This window comes from Rhinatrema bivittatum, chromosome 9, assembly GCF_901001135.1.
Source record: "Rhinatrema bivittatum chromosome 9, aRhiBiv1.1, whole genome shotgun sequence".
NCBI lineage: Eukaryota > Metazoa > Chordata > Amphibia > Gymnophiona > Rhinatrematidae > Rhinatrema > Rhinatrema bivittatum.
In genome coordinates this window covers 87,643,264-87,657,930 of record NC_042623.1, presented here as the reverse complement: position 1 = coordinate 87,657,930, position 14,667 = coordinate 87,643,264, and the positions used below count along the sequence as shown (strand labels likewise).

Here is a 14,667-nt window from a genome sequence, read left to right as displayed (position 1 = left end):
GCAGATCTGGGCGGAAGCGCTCTCCCACTCGATGTACCTCAGGGCCACCTACTTGCCGGGAGTGGACAATGTCTTGGCAGACAAACTGAGTCGCGTCTTCCAGCCACACAAGTGGTCTCTTAACCCCTCGGTAGCGACCTCAATCTTTCGCCAATGGGGATACTCCCAGATAGACCTCTTTGCGTCCCCTCAGAACCACAAAGTGGACAATTACTGTTCCCTCATTCGGAGCAAGCGCTCTCAGCCCAGAGATGCATTCTCCCTCTCACGGGCAACCAGTCTGCTCTATGCATTCTCTCCACTTCCTTTTCTCTCGAAGACTCTCGTGAAGCTACGTCAGGACAAGGGAACCATGATCCTGATAGCACCTCACTGGCCACTCCAGGTGTGGTTTCCCATACTCCAGGATCTCTCCATCCGCAGGCACATTCCCTTGGGAACGGACCCGCATCTGATCACTCAAAACGACGGATGCTTACGCCATCCCAATCTTTAGGCCTTGTCCCTGACGGCATGGATGTTGAAAGGTTAATCCTTCAATCACTTAACCTTTCAGATTTTGTTTCACGTGTCCTGATTGCTTCACGGAAGCCTTCCACGAGAAAATCTTATTCCTATAAATGGAAAAGGTTCACATCATGGTGCACTTCGCAATCCCTTGATCCCTTTTCCTGTCCAATCCCAAGGTTTTTGGACTATCTCTGGCATTTGTCAGAGTCATGTCTAAAGACCTCTTCCATCAGAGTGCATGTTAGTGCGGTAGCCGCCTTCCATAAAGGTGTCGGGGATGTCCCTATATCAGTACAACACCTTGTAACACGCTTTTTGAAGGGCTTGCTCCATATCAAGCCACCTTTACGTCTTCCGGCCCCTTCTTAGGACCTTAATTTAGTTCTCGGTCGGCTCATGAAACCTCCATTCGAACCTCTTCACTCCTGTGACCTAAAATATCTCACATGGAAAGTGATTTTCCTTTTAGCTAATACTTAAGCTCACAGAATTAGTGAATTACAGGCCCTAGTTACCTATCAGTCTTACACTAAACTCCTGCAGGCCGGAAGATTGGATTCCATCTTTGGCCAGTCTGTCCTGCGTACCTTATTTCCAGCGTGACGTACCCACACCCTTCTGCCTGCCCAGTGGGGTTCAGGATGCCCTCTACCAAATTCCACCCCAGTTGTTGTGCCTGTTGCACGCCGTTGGGTACATTTGGTGCATGTTCGGATATCCTCAGCTCGGTACTCACTCATATGTGAGGACTACCAGCCTGCTTGTCCTGTGAGAAAGCAAATGTTGCTTACCTGTAACAGGTGTTCTCACAGGACAGCAGAATGTTAGTCCTCACGAAACCCTCCTGCCGCCCCGCGGTGTTGGGTTCGTTTTCTTATTTCATTTTTCGGCACTGCCTGTAGCTTTCAAAACAAGACTGAAGGGGGACCCCTGCTGGCTGCAGGGTTAGTGTCATACTGGGCATGCCCAGTAGGGGCCAGTCAAAGTTCTGGAAACTTTGACAGAAGTTTTCCGTGATTGGGCTCCATCCTGTAATGTCTCCCATATGTGAGGACTAACATCCTGCTGTCCTGTGAGAACACCTGTTACAGGTAAGGAACATTTGCTTTTCTAAAGAAATAAATGAGGAAAGTTCTTCAAATTACAACTGAGGATGCAATTTTATCTTTGTCTCCTCTTCCCATTATATAGACTTGACAATCTTTTAATTTGGTTTTCCTATGGTGTACTTGTAAATCTTATTAAATTTGATCTAAAAAAAAGAATTAACCTGCTGTAGGGTAGCCCTGACAACCAGCTCTCATATATTACATCCCCAGGCAAATGTGATCCATGGTTTGTACTTTAATACTCCATATATGGTTAGTATGTGCCAGTATTTAAAGATTGTGTAGCTTCAGTAGCTGCAGACCTATTAGAATATCACAGTAAACATACTATATTAGAATCTCCAGTCAGTTGATCATAAACTAACAATAAGTCCCAGTCTGTGTATAAAGCTCTATGGTATACTTTCTTAAGAACCTCAATGGGGCAAAGAGAAAATACATTATGGGTTAATTTTTTTATTTCTTTTTCTGTGCTTTTTAAATGTATGCTAGAATTCTAAATCAGTTAGTGTATATAGTTGCTAACCAATCTAAATCAGTTAGTGTATATAGTTGCTAACAATCAGGTCGATACAGTAACGTTGAGTTAAAGATTCCCGGTCTGTAACGTGCTGGGAGCGCACAATACAGACGAGTAAGGCCATCCAGCGATACAGTCTCCAGTTTCACGCGTCCTTAGCGCTTCCTAAACCCTTTCCTAAACCCTTTCCGCACCCAGCATGTAAATGAACGAAAAAGCTGTATAATGAAGGAATTAGCTATTCCCCTGCGATACTGTAACGGGCGCTGATATTATCTCCTCCGTAACCCGCTGTTCTGCCGCGGCCTTAACCTGCTAGTTTACCGCCTCCCCCTAGTAGGAGTTAGTGTAGTGTAGTGTAAAAACATTGCTTACCCGCCCTGGTCCCGTCCGGTCTCCTGCAGCCCCGTCCGGTCCCCTCCTCCCGAAGCAAAAAAAAAACAAACGAAAAAGTAGCAAGGCTCGGGCCTGCTACGGTAAGTGTAAAAAGTGTAAAAAGTGTAAAAAACAAAAAAACCTGTGTGTTATATAAAAAAATAAAACAATTTTAAATACCTGTCGGAGGGCCGTGGGTCCAGGCGGCCGGTGGGCGGCGGGCAGCCATCAGCGGCAACCGGTAGTCCCTTCTCCCTTCCTCCCTCCCTCCCCTGCCTGGATGAGCGCCAAAATCGCACGGGCGGGTCGGCAGTGGGGGGGGGGGGGGGCGGCAGCAGGATCCGGGAGCGGCGGGTAGGCAGCAGCGGGGTCCGGGGGGGCAGCGGCAGTGGGGTCCGGGGGGGCAGCGGCAGCAGGATCCAGGGGCGGCAGCGAGATCCGGGGGGGCGAGTAGCGGCAGCGTGTTCGATCGGGCAGGCAGGTAGGTGGCAAAATAAAGATGGCCGCCTGCACGGGAAAATCGTGCAATTGGCCGCTGAAGACGTGACATCACGACGTTTGGCGTCACGGGGTGTAACGTCACGTCTTCAGTGGCCAATTGCAGCTTTCCCCCGTGCAGGCAGCCATCTTTTTTTCCCACCTACCTGCCCGATCGAACACGCTGCCGCTACTCGCCCCCCGGATCTCGCTGCCACTGCCGCCCCTGGATCCTGCTGCTGCTGCCCCCCGGACCCCGCTGCTGCCTACCCGCCACTCCCGGATCCTGCTGCCGCCCCCCCCCCCCCCGCTGCCGACCCGCCCGTGCGATTTTGGCGCTCATCCAGGCAGGGGAGGGAGGGAGGAAGGGAGAAGGGACTACTGGATGCCGCTGATGGCTGCCCGCCGCCCCACCGGCCGCCTGGACCCACGGCCCTCCGACAGGTATTTAAAATTGTTTTATTTTTTTATATAACACACAGGTTTTTTGATTTTTACACTTTTTACACTTTTTTACACTTCCTGGTGCCTGTCATTTCAAATGTCATTTGAAATGACAGGTACCAGCGCACCCAGGTTACTGTATAGGCGCTGTTACAGCGCCTATACAGTAAAATGGGTTGCGCGGGCATAACCCTTCCCTAACGCTTCACAGCCGCGGCATGCATTTGCATGCGATTAGAGGAGAGTATCGGGGAGTTAGTGAAGAGAACTGTGCGTGCGGGGAGGAAGGGTGCGCCTGACACTGCCGCACTGTTTTTACCGCGGCCTTACTGTATCGAGCCGAATGTATTTGGTGCAATGAAACATAAAGTATCTGGTACAGACATATGCAGAGGTAGTAGAATTACACCCACAGTTGCCAACCATATATTAAGTTAGTCCAATAAATTGATATCACCTTATATATTTTTTGGTTAACCTTTATTTATGGATTAAAACAGCAATCCCACATTACTACAACCATGATGAAAATTCCTCTCATCAGAGTAAGTTGTAGTATAATTTTATTACAGTAATTTGGTGTGAGAAATTTTTTTGATATGTTATATGGAACTTAATAATACTCTACTGATACAAAGCATTGTTTGGTCCACGAGATTTCAGTTTTATTTTATTCACTTTTTAATGCCCAACCTTTTTGATGATACAACATGGTAGAAGAAATTGTCATTCTTAATCTTCAAGATTTGAAGATATTCTGATTGTGTTATAGCCACCGTCTTACAAGAGTTGCTAAACTTGGGTAGCACTCACTTGAATATTCAGGAGTCTATTCAGTATGTCCACTCTACAAAGTCACAGAATTTGAAATGTCTTTGATTTGAATATCTAGTATATCATCCAATATCTAGTATATCATCCAATATCTAGTATATCATCCAATCTGTGACAGGGCAAAATGACTTGGATAATTAGCCCTTTGTCCTGATTTACTCAATAATCTTTGAGCTGTGCTATGTAATATCACAGTAGAGAAAATTGTATTGCTTTTAAATTAAATGTTCAGACCTTAGTTCATCAGAGCGAAAGTTTAACTGCAATATTTATTTATTTATTTATTTATTTATTTAGAATTTTTATATACCGACATTCTTAATACAATATCATAAAAACATTTGTTGATTAACTGAACAGATTTATTCCAGTCTAGCATATTCTTGTACTTGATAGTATCTCAGTAAAACAGTTTTAATTTTGGGAACAATTATGGGAATTCTGTTTTTAGTTTATAATGTAAAAATTGGTTTGGTGATACTTTTATTGCTTTTCAGATGCGGTCCGTCGGCAGAGTTTTTAGGTTCATTGACATGCCAGTTGAAGACACAAAAAGTGGAAAAGATGAGCAGCTCCCAGGTGTTCTTATAATTGAAAATGAGTATGCAAGGAAGAACAGAGACTGGCCATCTGGAGGCCAAATGACTGTCAAAAATCTTTCGGCAAAGTATACAGATGGAGGGAGTGCTGTGCTGGAGAATGTTTCCTTCACAGTACATCCTGGACAAAGGGTGAGGTCTTCATTTTCTGTCTTTGTAGAAGCTGACGTTCAAGACATCCCATTAATGCCAATCATTATTAACATTTCACATTTTTTGACAATTCTTGAAAGACCTGGAACTGCATTTGTTCCTATCAAGGGGCAGTTTGGTTCAAGGATTTAATCTTGCATAAGTATCATTGTAAAGATCTTTAAATGACTGGAATAGACTGTAAAGGACATGAGCCCAGAATAAAGAGGAAAGCAAAGAACCCCAACTATGAGATGCAGGGACTCAGGAGGAAGGCAAACCCAAGGTCAAAGAAGAGGATAGCACTTGGTACTAACTCTCCCTGCACAGGCACTGTGGGACCAGAGGAGAGGGATGTAGCTCCCAGTACTGCTCCAGGACTCTAAGGCTTCCATTCACTGAAGAGATGTCCCCTGCTACCACCACTGGACCCTGAGGTGACTGGTGTTGCTGGAAAGAGATCTCCCATACCACTAAAGAAAGGTCTCTCTCAAAGGACCTTGAAACAGCTGCCACCACTGAACAGAGATATCCTCAGTTTCCAGTGCCACTTTATTTTTACGCATTAAATTTTGTTTTACGTGCATACATGCTTTTGAAAATTACTCCCATAATGTGTAATTCTGAGTGGGGACTTAAACAACAGCCAAACAGAGGAAGTTCATTTATGTTTTCTGAGATATACAAAGTTCTGAGCCATATATTTTTTATGATAGGATGTGAATATTTGTATTTGCCATAACTGAAATAACTTTTCTGCTGAAAATGTTCCTAAGTCAAGAAATGTAGAAACATAGAAACTTGATGTCAGAAAAAGACCATATGGCCTATCTTGTTTGCCCATCCACACCAACTGCTCAGCTCTACAATCCCTATCACTGTCTCAGTGAACTCCTGTGCTTATCCCATGCTCTCTTGAAATCAGATGCTTCTCTCCACCACCTCCATTGGGAGCTGTTCCAGGCATCCACCACCCTTTCTGTAAATAAATACTTCCTTAGATTACTCCTGAGTCTATCCCTTTTTACCCTCATACTATGACTTCTCATTCTAGAGCCTATTATCCATTAAAAGAGACCTGCCTCCTGTGTCTTGATATCTTGGAGGTATTTAAATGTCTCTGTCATTTTGCCCCATCCCACCTTTCCTCTAGGGGATATATGTTCAGCTTTTTAAGTCTGTCTTCATATGCTTTAGAAGAAAGACCATTGACTATTTTAGTAGCCACCCTATGGACCAATTCCATCCAGCTTGATATTCTTTTGAAGGTGCAGTTTCCAGAATTGTACACAGTGGAGCAGATTTTATAAATCTGCGCACACGCGTACTTTTGTTCGCGCACCAGGCGCGAACAAGAGTACGCGGGATTTCAATAGATACGCGCGTAGCCGCACATATCCATTAAACTCTGGGGTCGGCGCGCGCAAGGCTGCCCAAAATCGGCAGCCTGCGTGCGCCGAGCCGCGCAGCCTGCCTCCGTTCCCTCCGAGGCCGCTCCGAAATCGGAGCGGGCTCGGAGGAAACTTTCCTTCGCCCTCCCCCCACCTTCCCCTCCCTTCCCCTACCTACCCCCCCCGGCCCTATCTAAACCCCGCCCCCACCTCTATCACGAAAGTTACGCCTGCTCAAAGCAGGCGTAACTTTGCGTGCACCGGGCCGGCTGCCGCGCTCCATGTTCCGGTCTGGGGACTGGTCCGGAGGCCGCAGCCATGCCCCCGGAAAGCCCCCGGGCCGAATCCATGCCCGCGGCGCCGCCCCCGGATGATGCGCTGAATGCGTTACGACCCCTTGACACGCCCCCGATGATGCGTGGATCGCGACACGCCCCCCCCCGACACCCCCCCCAGGAAAGCCCCGGGACTTACGCGTGTCCCAGGGCTTTGTGCGCGCCGGAAGCCTATGCAACATAGGCTCGGCGCGCGCAGGGAGTGTTTGGGCCAGGTTTTCGGGGGGTACGCGCGTATCTTACGTGCGTACCCCTTTGAAAATCTGGCCCAGTATTTCAAATGAGGTCTCACCAGGGACTTATTCAGACACAGTATCACCTCCTTTTTTTGTGATGACCATTCCTCTCCCTATGCACCCAAGCATCTTTCTGGCTCTTGCCGTCAACTTATTCGTCTGTTTGGCCACCTTAAAATCTTCAGATACAATCACTCCCAGATCACTCTCTTATTCAATGCTTAAGAGTTTTATCCTCTATACTGTACCGTTCCCTTGGGTTTTTGCCGCCCAAATGCATGGGATGGCATTCTTTTTAATATTAAATCATAGCTATCTATTTTGGTAAATTTTAACCAAGTTTTGGTAAATCAAATCTTTAGTATTTGAAATAAAAGACCACGTAAGTGTTATTTTTCTTACTTTCCAGGTGGGCTTAATAGGAAGAACCGGATCAGGCAAAAGCACCCTCTTGTCTGCACTATTAAGACTGCTGATTACAAAAGGAGAAATTCAAATTGATGGTATATCCTGGGAGAAAATTAAATTGCAAAAATGGAGGAAAGCATTTGGAGTTATACCACAGGTAAATATGTATGAAAGTGATTTTTTATTGGACAGAAGATAAGAATTTAATTAAATATAGTACATCTTAAATAATATGGAATGCAAATCATTAGCATAGAATATATTTAGCACATTTGTATATGCAGCAAAGCATAAGGAAATAGTAATAGAAACCCAGAGCTGCCTTTATCTATGGGTAAAAGGCACAAGCTGCATAGCAGGGGGGGCCCATTTTATGGGTACACAAGGCTTTTCCACAATTACAGTATTGTTCAGTGCCATTAATCTCAGGAAGCAGTGAACAACCCTCTGTTTTCTGCTCCAGCCCCTTCCTGACCAGGCAGTTTACAGGGAAGGGGGGGAGGGGGGAGGGCCTGAAGCAGACAGAGCAAAGAGCAGAACTAAGAAAAGCAACTCCCCAATCAGCCCCACCACTTCTATCTTCAGGGAGAAGAGGGGAGGGGTTGATCCCTGAAGAGACTCTAAAGAACAAAGAATAGTCACTATGCTCCCTAATCCAGCCCCTGCCCTCCTGTCTGCAGGGAATGAGGGAGTGGGGGGAGGAGGTTGGAATAGACAGCAGAGCAAAGAAAAATTCAGTTTTTGACTGCATATTTCTATTTCTAATTTGTGGTCACATAGAGATCACTGTTCAGCCATGGACTCTACAGGTAAGTTGTCCAGATAAATTTATATGGATTTCAAACTGGATATTCTTTGGCATGGATTATCCAGATAACTTGAAGAGAGGTCTAAAGCACAACCAGACTTGGCTAGATAACTTTCACAGATAATGCTGTATATCTGAATAAGGTAGTCCTGCCCAGGAACACCCTCAGAATGCCTCCAATTTATCCAGGTAAGTTTTATGCATCTTAAAACATACTCAGATAAATTGGCTCTGGTTGGCACAGCAGGATTTTTAAATTCCACGGGTTTTCTGGATAAGTGCCAAACTTAACCAGACAAACCATTTCAATATGGATCCTGTGTACTGTATTTAGTGTGGATTTGTGTTCTGTGTGTGTGACAGAAGTGAGGTATTCTGCTAGTGTGTAGTTTCCATGTAGAGATCTGTAGCAGTCTGACTTGTTACATTTTCCCTGTAGGAGTACTATTGGTTTTCCAGGGCCAAATGGAATATATGCAATGTTACCTTTTCATATAAGCTTGATGATGTTTGAGTTCTAGGAAATAGTGCTGTTTTGGTATGGCAGGTTTGATATATAAAGGTTCTGAGTGACCTTTTTTGCAGGGTTTTGTGTTACTACATAAAGACCCAGATTTTAAAATGCCTATGCGCGCCGGGCCTATTTTAGATAGGCACGGCCATGCGCGTAAAGCCCTGGGACGCCCGTATGTCCCAGGCCTTCGAAAAAGGGGCGGGGAGGGTGCGGGGTGGGGTCAGGCTCCTGGCACAGCGACACACGTGCCAGCAGACTGCCGGCTCATGCAACCTGCGCCTGCACAGAGGCAGGCGCAACAGGTAAGATAAAGGTCGGGGAGGTCTAGGTGAGGGCTAGGGGGTGGGAGGGTTAGGGGAAGGGAAAGGAAGTTAGGTTAGGGGGTTGGGAGGTTCCTTCCTAGACCGCTCTGATTTGGGAGCGGCTTGGGAGGGAACAGGGGAAGGCCGTGGGCGTTGGCATGCGCAAGTTACACAATTGGGCACCCTTTGCGTGCGCCGACCCCTGATTTTATAGCATGTGCGCACCTGTGCGCGCATGTTATAAAATCGGGCACCCATGTGTGTGCGTCGGGTAGTGCACAAACATGGATGCCTGCGTGCACGTTTTAAAATCTACCCCAAAGTATCTGGTAACGGAGGAAGATTATGTCGCTATTTATTTATTTATTTACTTTGCGAGTTTTATATACCGTCGTTCGGTTTCGCCATCACAACAGTTTACAAGGTTTCGATGTTTAACAGAGTTTTCAAAAGGTTCATTCATATGGTTGTTAACATAGATATTATCATTTTACATAGATATTATCATTTTATAAATATAGTTTGTAGGTTAGACTATACATGTTTCGGTTCATTAATATGTTATTTTCTTACATTGGTTCTGCAATTTTGTTTAGTGTCAATAGGAGGGGAGTGGGGTTTTTGAGTCATTGCTGAGTTGGTAGACTTTGGTAAACATCCAGGTTTTTAGATCTTTTTTGAAAGTTTTTAAGTTTTCTTGTGTTCGGAGTTCGGTTGGGAGGGTGTTCCAGAGTTTAGGGCTTCCAAGTGAAATTGCTCTCTTTTGAGTTGAGGTGTGTTGTTTAGAGTGAGTAGGAGAAATCTTTAGTAGACATTTATTTGCTGAGCTGAGGTTTCTGTTTGGAGAATGCAATTTTATGGATGAGCTTAGCCAGTTTGTTTGTTTTTCGTATATTATTTTGTGTAGTATGGATAGTATTTTATATTCAATCCTAAATTTTATTGGGAGCCAGTGAAGTGATATAAGTGTAGGAGTAATGTGATCATGTTTTTTCGATCCAATGAGTATTCTTGCAGTTGCGTTTTATAGGATTTGGAGTGGTCAGATGGTATTAAGGGGTAAGTTGAATAGTAGGGAGTTGCAGTAGTCCAGGTTGGAGAAGATCAACCAATGCAGTTTGGATTTATTTTCTTTTGCAAACATATGTATTTCTTATTTTTTGGAATCCTTCCCCAAAAATCATAGATGATACATTCATCAGACATTGTGACATGATTTCTGAAACATATTTATATTATGCATATATATTTAGAAAACTAAAGTTTAATATTTAAAAGCATTATGTTCAATTCTGTTTTTACAGGATTGTTCTAGAAGGGGGTGGTAGTGGGATCATAATCAAAATCTCAAGGGGGCCAATGGGCCTGAAAGTTAATTGGGGAGGGCTTCAAGGCTGAAAGTTCATGAAGGGTGCCTAATACCCTTGTACAGGCCTTGTCCATAGCATAAGGCCTTTATACCATACATTAAGAAAGGTGGAAGAAAGGCAAAACGATTTCTGGCATAGTTAAAAGGTGAGGTGAAAGAAGCTATTTTAGCCAAAAGATCTTTATTGAAAAATTGGAAGAAGGATTCAGCAGAAGAAAATAGGATAATGCATAAGCGTTGGCAAGTTAAATGTAAGACATTGATAAGACAGGCTAAGAGAGAATTTGAAAAGAAGTTGGTCGTAGAGGCAAAAACTCACAGTAAAAACGTTTTAAAATATATCCGAAGCAGAAAGCCTGTGAAGGAGTCAGTTGCACTGTTAGATGATCGAGGGGTTAAAGGGGCACTTACAAGAGATAAGGCCATCGCAGAAAAATTAAACGATTTTTTACTTCGGTATTTACTGAAGAGGATGTTGGGAAGATACCCGTACCGGAGAAGGTTTTCATGGCTAATGATTTATATGGACTGAACCAAATCACGGTGAACCTAGAAGATGTGGTAGGCCTGATTGACAAACTGAAGAGTAGTAAATCACCTGGACCGGATGATATACACCCCAGGGTTCTGAAGGAACTCAAAAATGAAATTTCAGACCTATTAGTAAAATTTTGTAATCTATCATTAAAATCATCCATTCTACCTGAAGACTGGGGGATGGCTAATGTAACCCCAATATTTAAAAAGGGCTCCTGGGTGATCCGGGAAACTACACACCGGTTAGCCTGACTTCAGTGTCAGGAAAAATAGTGGAAAGTGTTCTAAATATCAAAATCACAGAACATATAGAAAGAGATGGTTTAATGGAACAAAGTCAGCATGGTTTTACCCAAGGCAAGTCTTGCCTCACAAATCTGCTTCTCTTTTTTGAAGGAGTTAATAAACATGTAGATAAAGGTGAACCGGTAGATGTAGTGTATTTGGATTTTCAGAAGGAGTTTGAGAAAGTTTCTCATGAGAGGCTTCTAGGAAAAGTAAAAAGTCATGGGATAGGTGGTGATGTCCTTTCGTGGATTACAAACTGGCTAAAATCAGGAAACAGAGAGTAGGATTAAATGGACAATTTACTCAGTGGAAGTGAGTGGGCAGTGGAGTGCCCCAGGGATCTGTATTGGGACCCATACTTTTCAATATATTTATAAATGATCTGGAAAGAAATACGACGAGTGAGGTTATCAGATTTGCAGATGATACAAAATTATTCAGAGTAGTTAAATCACAAGCAGATTGTGATAAATTGCAGGAAGACCTTGTAAGACTGGAAAATTGGGCATTGAAATGGCAGATGAAATTTAATGTGGATAAGTGCAAGGTGATGCATATAGGGAAAAATAACCCATGCTATAGTTACATAATATTAGGTTCCATATTAGGAGCTACCACCCAAGAAAGAGATCTAGGCGTCATAGTGGATAACACATTGAAATCATCGGTTCAGTGTGCTGTGGCAGTCAAAAAAGCAAACAGAATGTTGGGAGTTATTAGAAAGGGAATGGTGATAAAAACGGAAAATGTCATAATGCCTCTGTATCGCTCCATGGTGAGACCGCACCTTGATTACTGTGTACAATTCTGGTTGCTGCATCTCAAAAAAAATATAGTTGCGATGGAGACTTCTCCTCCAAGAACTTATCTAAACCTTTTTTGAACCCAGCTACACTAACTGCACTAACCACATCCTCTGGCAACAAATTCCAGAGCTTTATTGTGCATTGAGTGAAAAAGAATTTTCTCCCATTAGTCTTAAATGTGCTACTTGCTAGGTCTTATAAGCTATTTATCTTCAAGTTTCTAAATTCAACTAATCTCTTCAGAATTTCTTTTTCATTTTATTTTACTGTGCCAAGTTTTCTCACCATGGGGCCGATGCAATACAGTGCTCTCAGCCGAGTGCACTGTATAACCCGCACTAGGACATGGGTTAAATAGGCTCTAATCCACCCCCTAATGGAATAGGGGGATTAGCGCCTATTTAACGCACATCCGACGCGGATTGAATGTGATAGCGCTCATCACATGCAAATGCATGTGAATGAGGCTATTACTCATTCACTCCACATTAAAAAAAAAAAGTGTGCGTCTCAGACGCACATTTAGCTCTCAGATATTAACGCCTGCCTGGAGCAGGTGTTAATAGCTTAGCACATGTAAAAGAAGTACAGAAAAGCAGAAAAAACTGCTTTTCTGTACTTCTTAAGTAAAAAAAAATAAAAAGAAAAAAAATTACCTCGGCAGATGGCCAATTATGAAAACCGATGCCGAGTTTACCGGTGTTGCTTTTCGTAACCTGCAGCTGCGTCGGGGTCGCGACTCCCTAATTTGCTTATAGCATGGTGCCCTCCTTGCGGGCGCCATGCGCGCATTAAAATGGGCGCTGACTTTTCAGCGCCCGCTTTCTGTGCTGTTTTTTGCATCAGCCTGTATATCAGAGAAGCACAGCAGCAACTTCAAAGTTGTTTCAAGTGCAGTCAGAAGATGTTCCTCACTGATCATCATGAGGTGAACACAGATGTCACCCCAAGCACTTTAGACACAGAAAACCAGGCTCCTGCCTTACCTACTGAAAAGGAAAAGTCCAGCTCCTTGAAGATGGTGCCAAAGGTTCAGCACACAGTGCATGGAATCAAATCAAACACTAGTGCCGAGGCTGTACCAAAGGGGCCCTCATTTTCTTTGACTCCTCAATCCTAGGTTAGGCCCATGAACCAAGACAAATATGGCTTCCTCCTGCTTGAGCTGAGAAAAAAGCCCTGGATGTTCAAGCATGGAACTTGAAAGAGCAGCAACAAGTGTCAAGTGGATACTTTAAAACATTGGTATGCATCTTCAGCACACGGTTTTACGATCTCAGAGGTGCAGAAGATTCTGCACTATTCAAAGTGACCATGACTGGAGGTGAGATCAGCTTTCCATACTGAAGGGTCATTGCATTGATCTCCAGAAGTTCAATCAAAATGTTTTGGGTCTGACCACCAAAGAACTGTAGAAGGTGTCATCTCGTCTATGTGATCAATCCTGTTACTATCATCCACAATCTTGGTAGGGAAGTGTGTTTTCTTAATTTTTTACTTTCACATGCATACATGTTTTAGTCATGTAAAATCAATTTTATGCATGTATGCAAATGTACACACATAAAACACATATACTCACAAACAAAAATGTAATGAAAAAAATACCAAGAAGAATTGTCTATACTCTCATAGTTAGGGATAGGAGTACTATATTAAAAATGTTTCTCCTCTTATCTCACAGATTGGATGTGTTAAGTTACAATCAATGATAATATGTCTGAGAGTCTGCCCTTGGTTCCTGGAGTACCTCAAGGGTTGGTATTATCAATTACTTTGTTTAACTCGTACCTAACTCCTTCAGGTCCCTTAGAATATAATTTAGATTTTAAGCAGATGATATTCATCTTATCTTTCCAGTTGACAGTACAATACATGAGACATTCTCTTAAATGACTTAGGAGTAGATTTTAAAACATTGCACGCGCCCATCCATGTGCACGAGCTACCCATGGCGCGCGCATGTTATAAAATGCTAGGTCGGCGCGCGAAAGGGGGGTGGAGATTTTTGCATTTGCGTGTGGCAACATATTGGGGCCTTCCCTAGTTCCCTCCCAGTCCACTCCAATTAAGGAGCGAACTGGGAGGGAACTTCCTAACCCCCTAGCCTGACCTCCCTTCCCCTTCCCCTATCCTGCCCTCCCCTATCCTATCCTTTTGCGCCTGCTTCTGAGCATGAGCAAGTTGCACACGCTGGCACCCTGCCGGCACGTGATCCATTTGCCGCTGTGCTGGGCGCCTCTAGCCCCGCCCACGGGGCTTCGGGAAAGGGGCAGAGCTGGAGGCCCCCAGCACAGTGGCCATTTGCTGCTGTGCTGGGGGATCATGTGCCGGCAGGCTGCTGGCGCGCACAACCTGCGCCTGCTTTGAGCAGGCACAAAAGGTAAGATAACTTTTTTGGGGGGGGGTTAGGATAGGGATAGGGGGTAGGAAGATTAGGGGAAGGGGTAGGAAGGATAGATTAGGGGGTAGGGAAGTTCCCTCTCAGACCGATCCTAAATTGGAGCGACCTGGGAGGGAACGGGGGAAGACTGTGGGCCTCGGTGCACGCAAATTGCACTAATGTGCACCCCCTTGCATGCGCCGACCCCCGATTTTACAACATGCATGCACCTGCATGTGCATGTTATAAAATCAGGTGTCCATGTGTGTACGCAACCTTTTAAAATCTAC

General features: G+C 44.3%; 1 protein-coding gene across 1 annotated transcript in view; it reads left to right on the top strand.

Annotated features, from left to right (window-relative positions):
- The window catches only part of CFTR (CF transmembrane conductance regulator), a 575,903-nt gene that overhangs the window by 423,717 nt on the left and 137,519 nt on the right, over positions 1–14,667 (top strand). The window contains exons 22-23 of the mRNA XM_029615983.1: positions 4,767–5,000; positions 7,372–7,527. Coding sequence (XP_029471843.1) covers positions 4,767–5,000; positions 7,372–7,527 — 390 coding nt within the window. The remainder of the gene's footprint in view (positions 1–4,766; positions 5,001–7,371; positions 7,528–14,667) is intronic.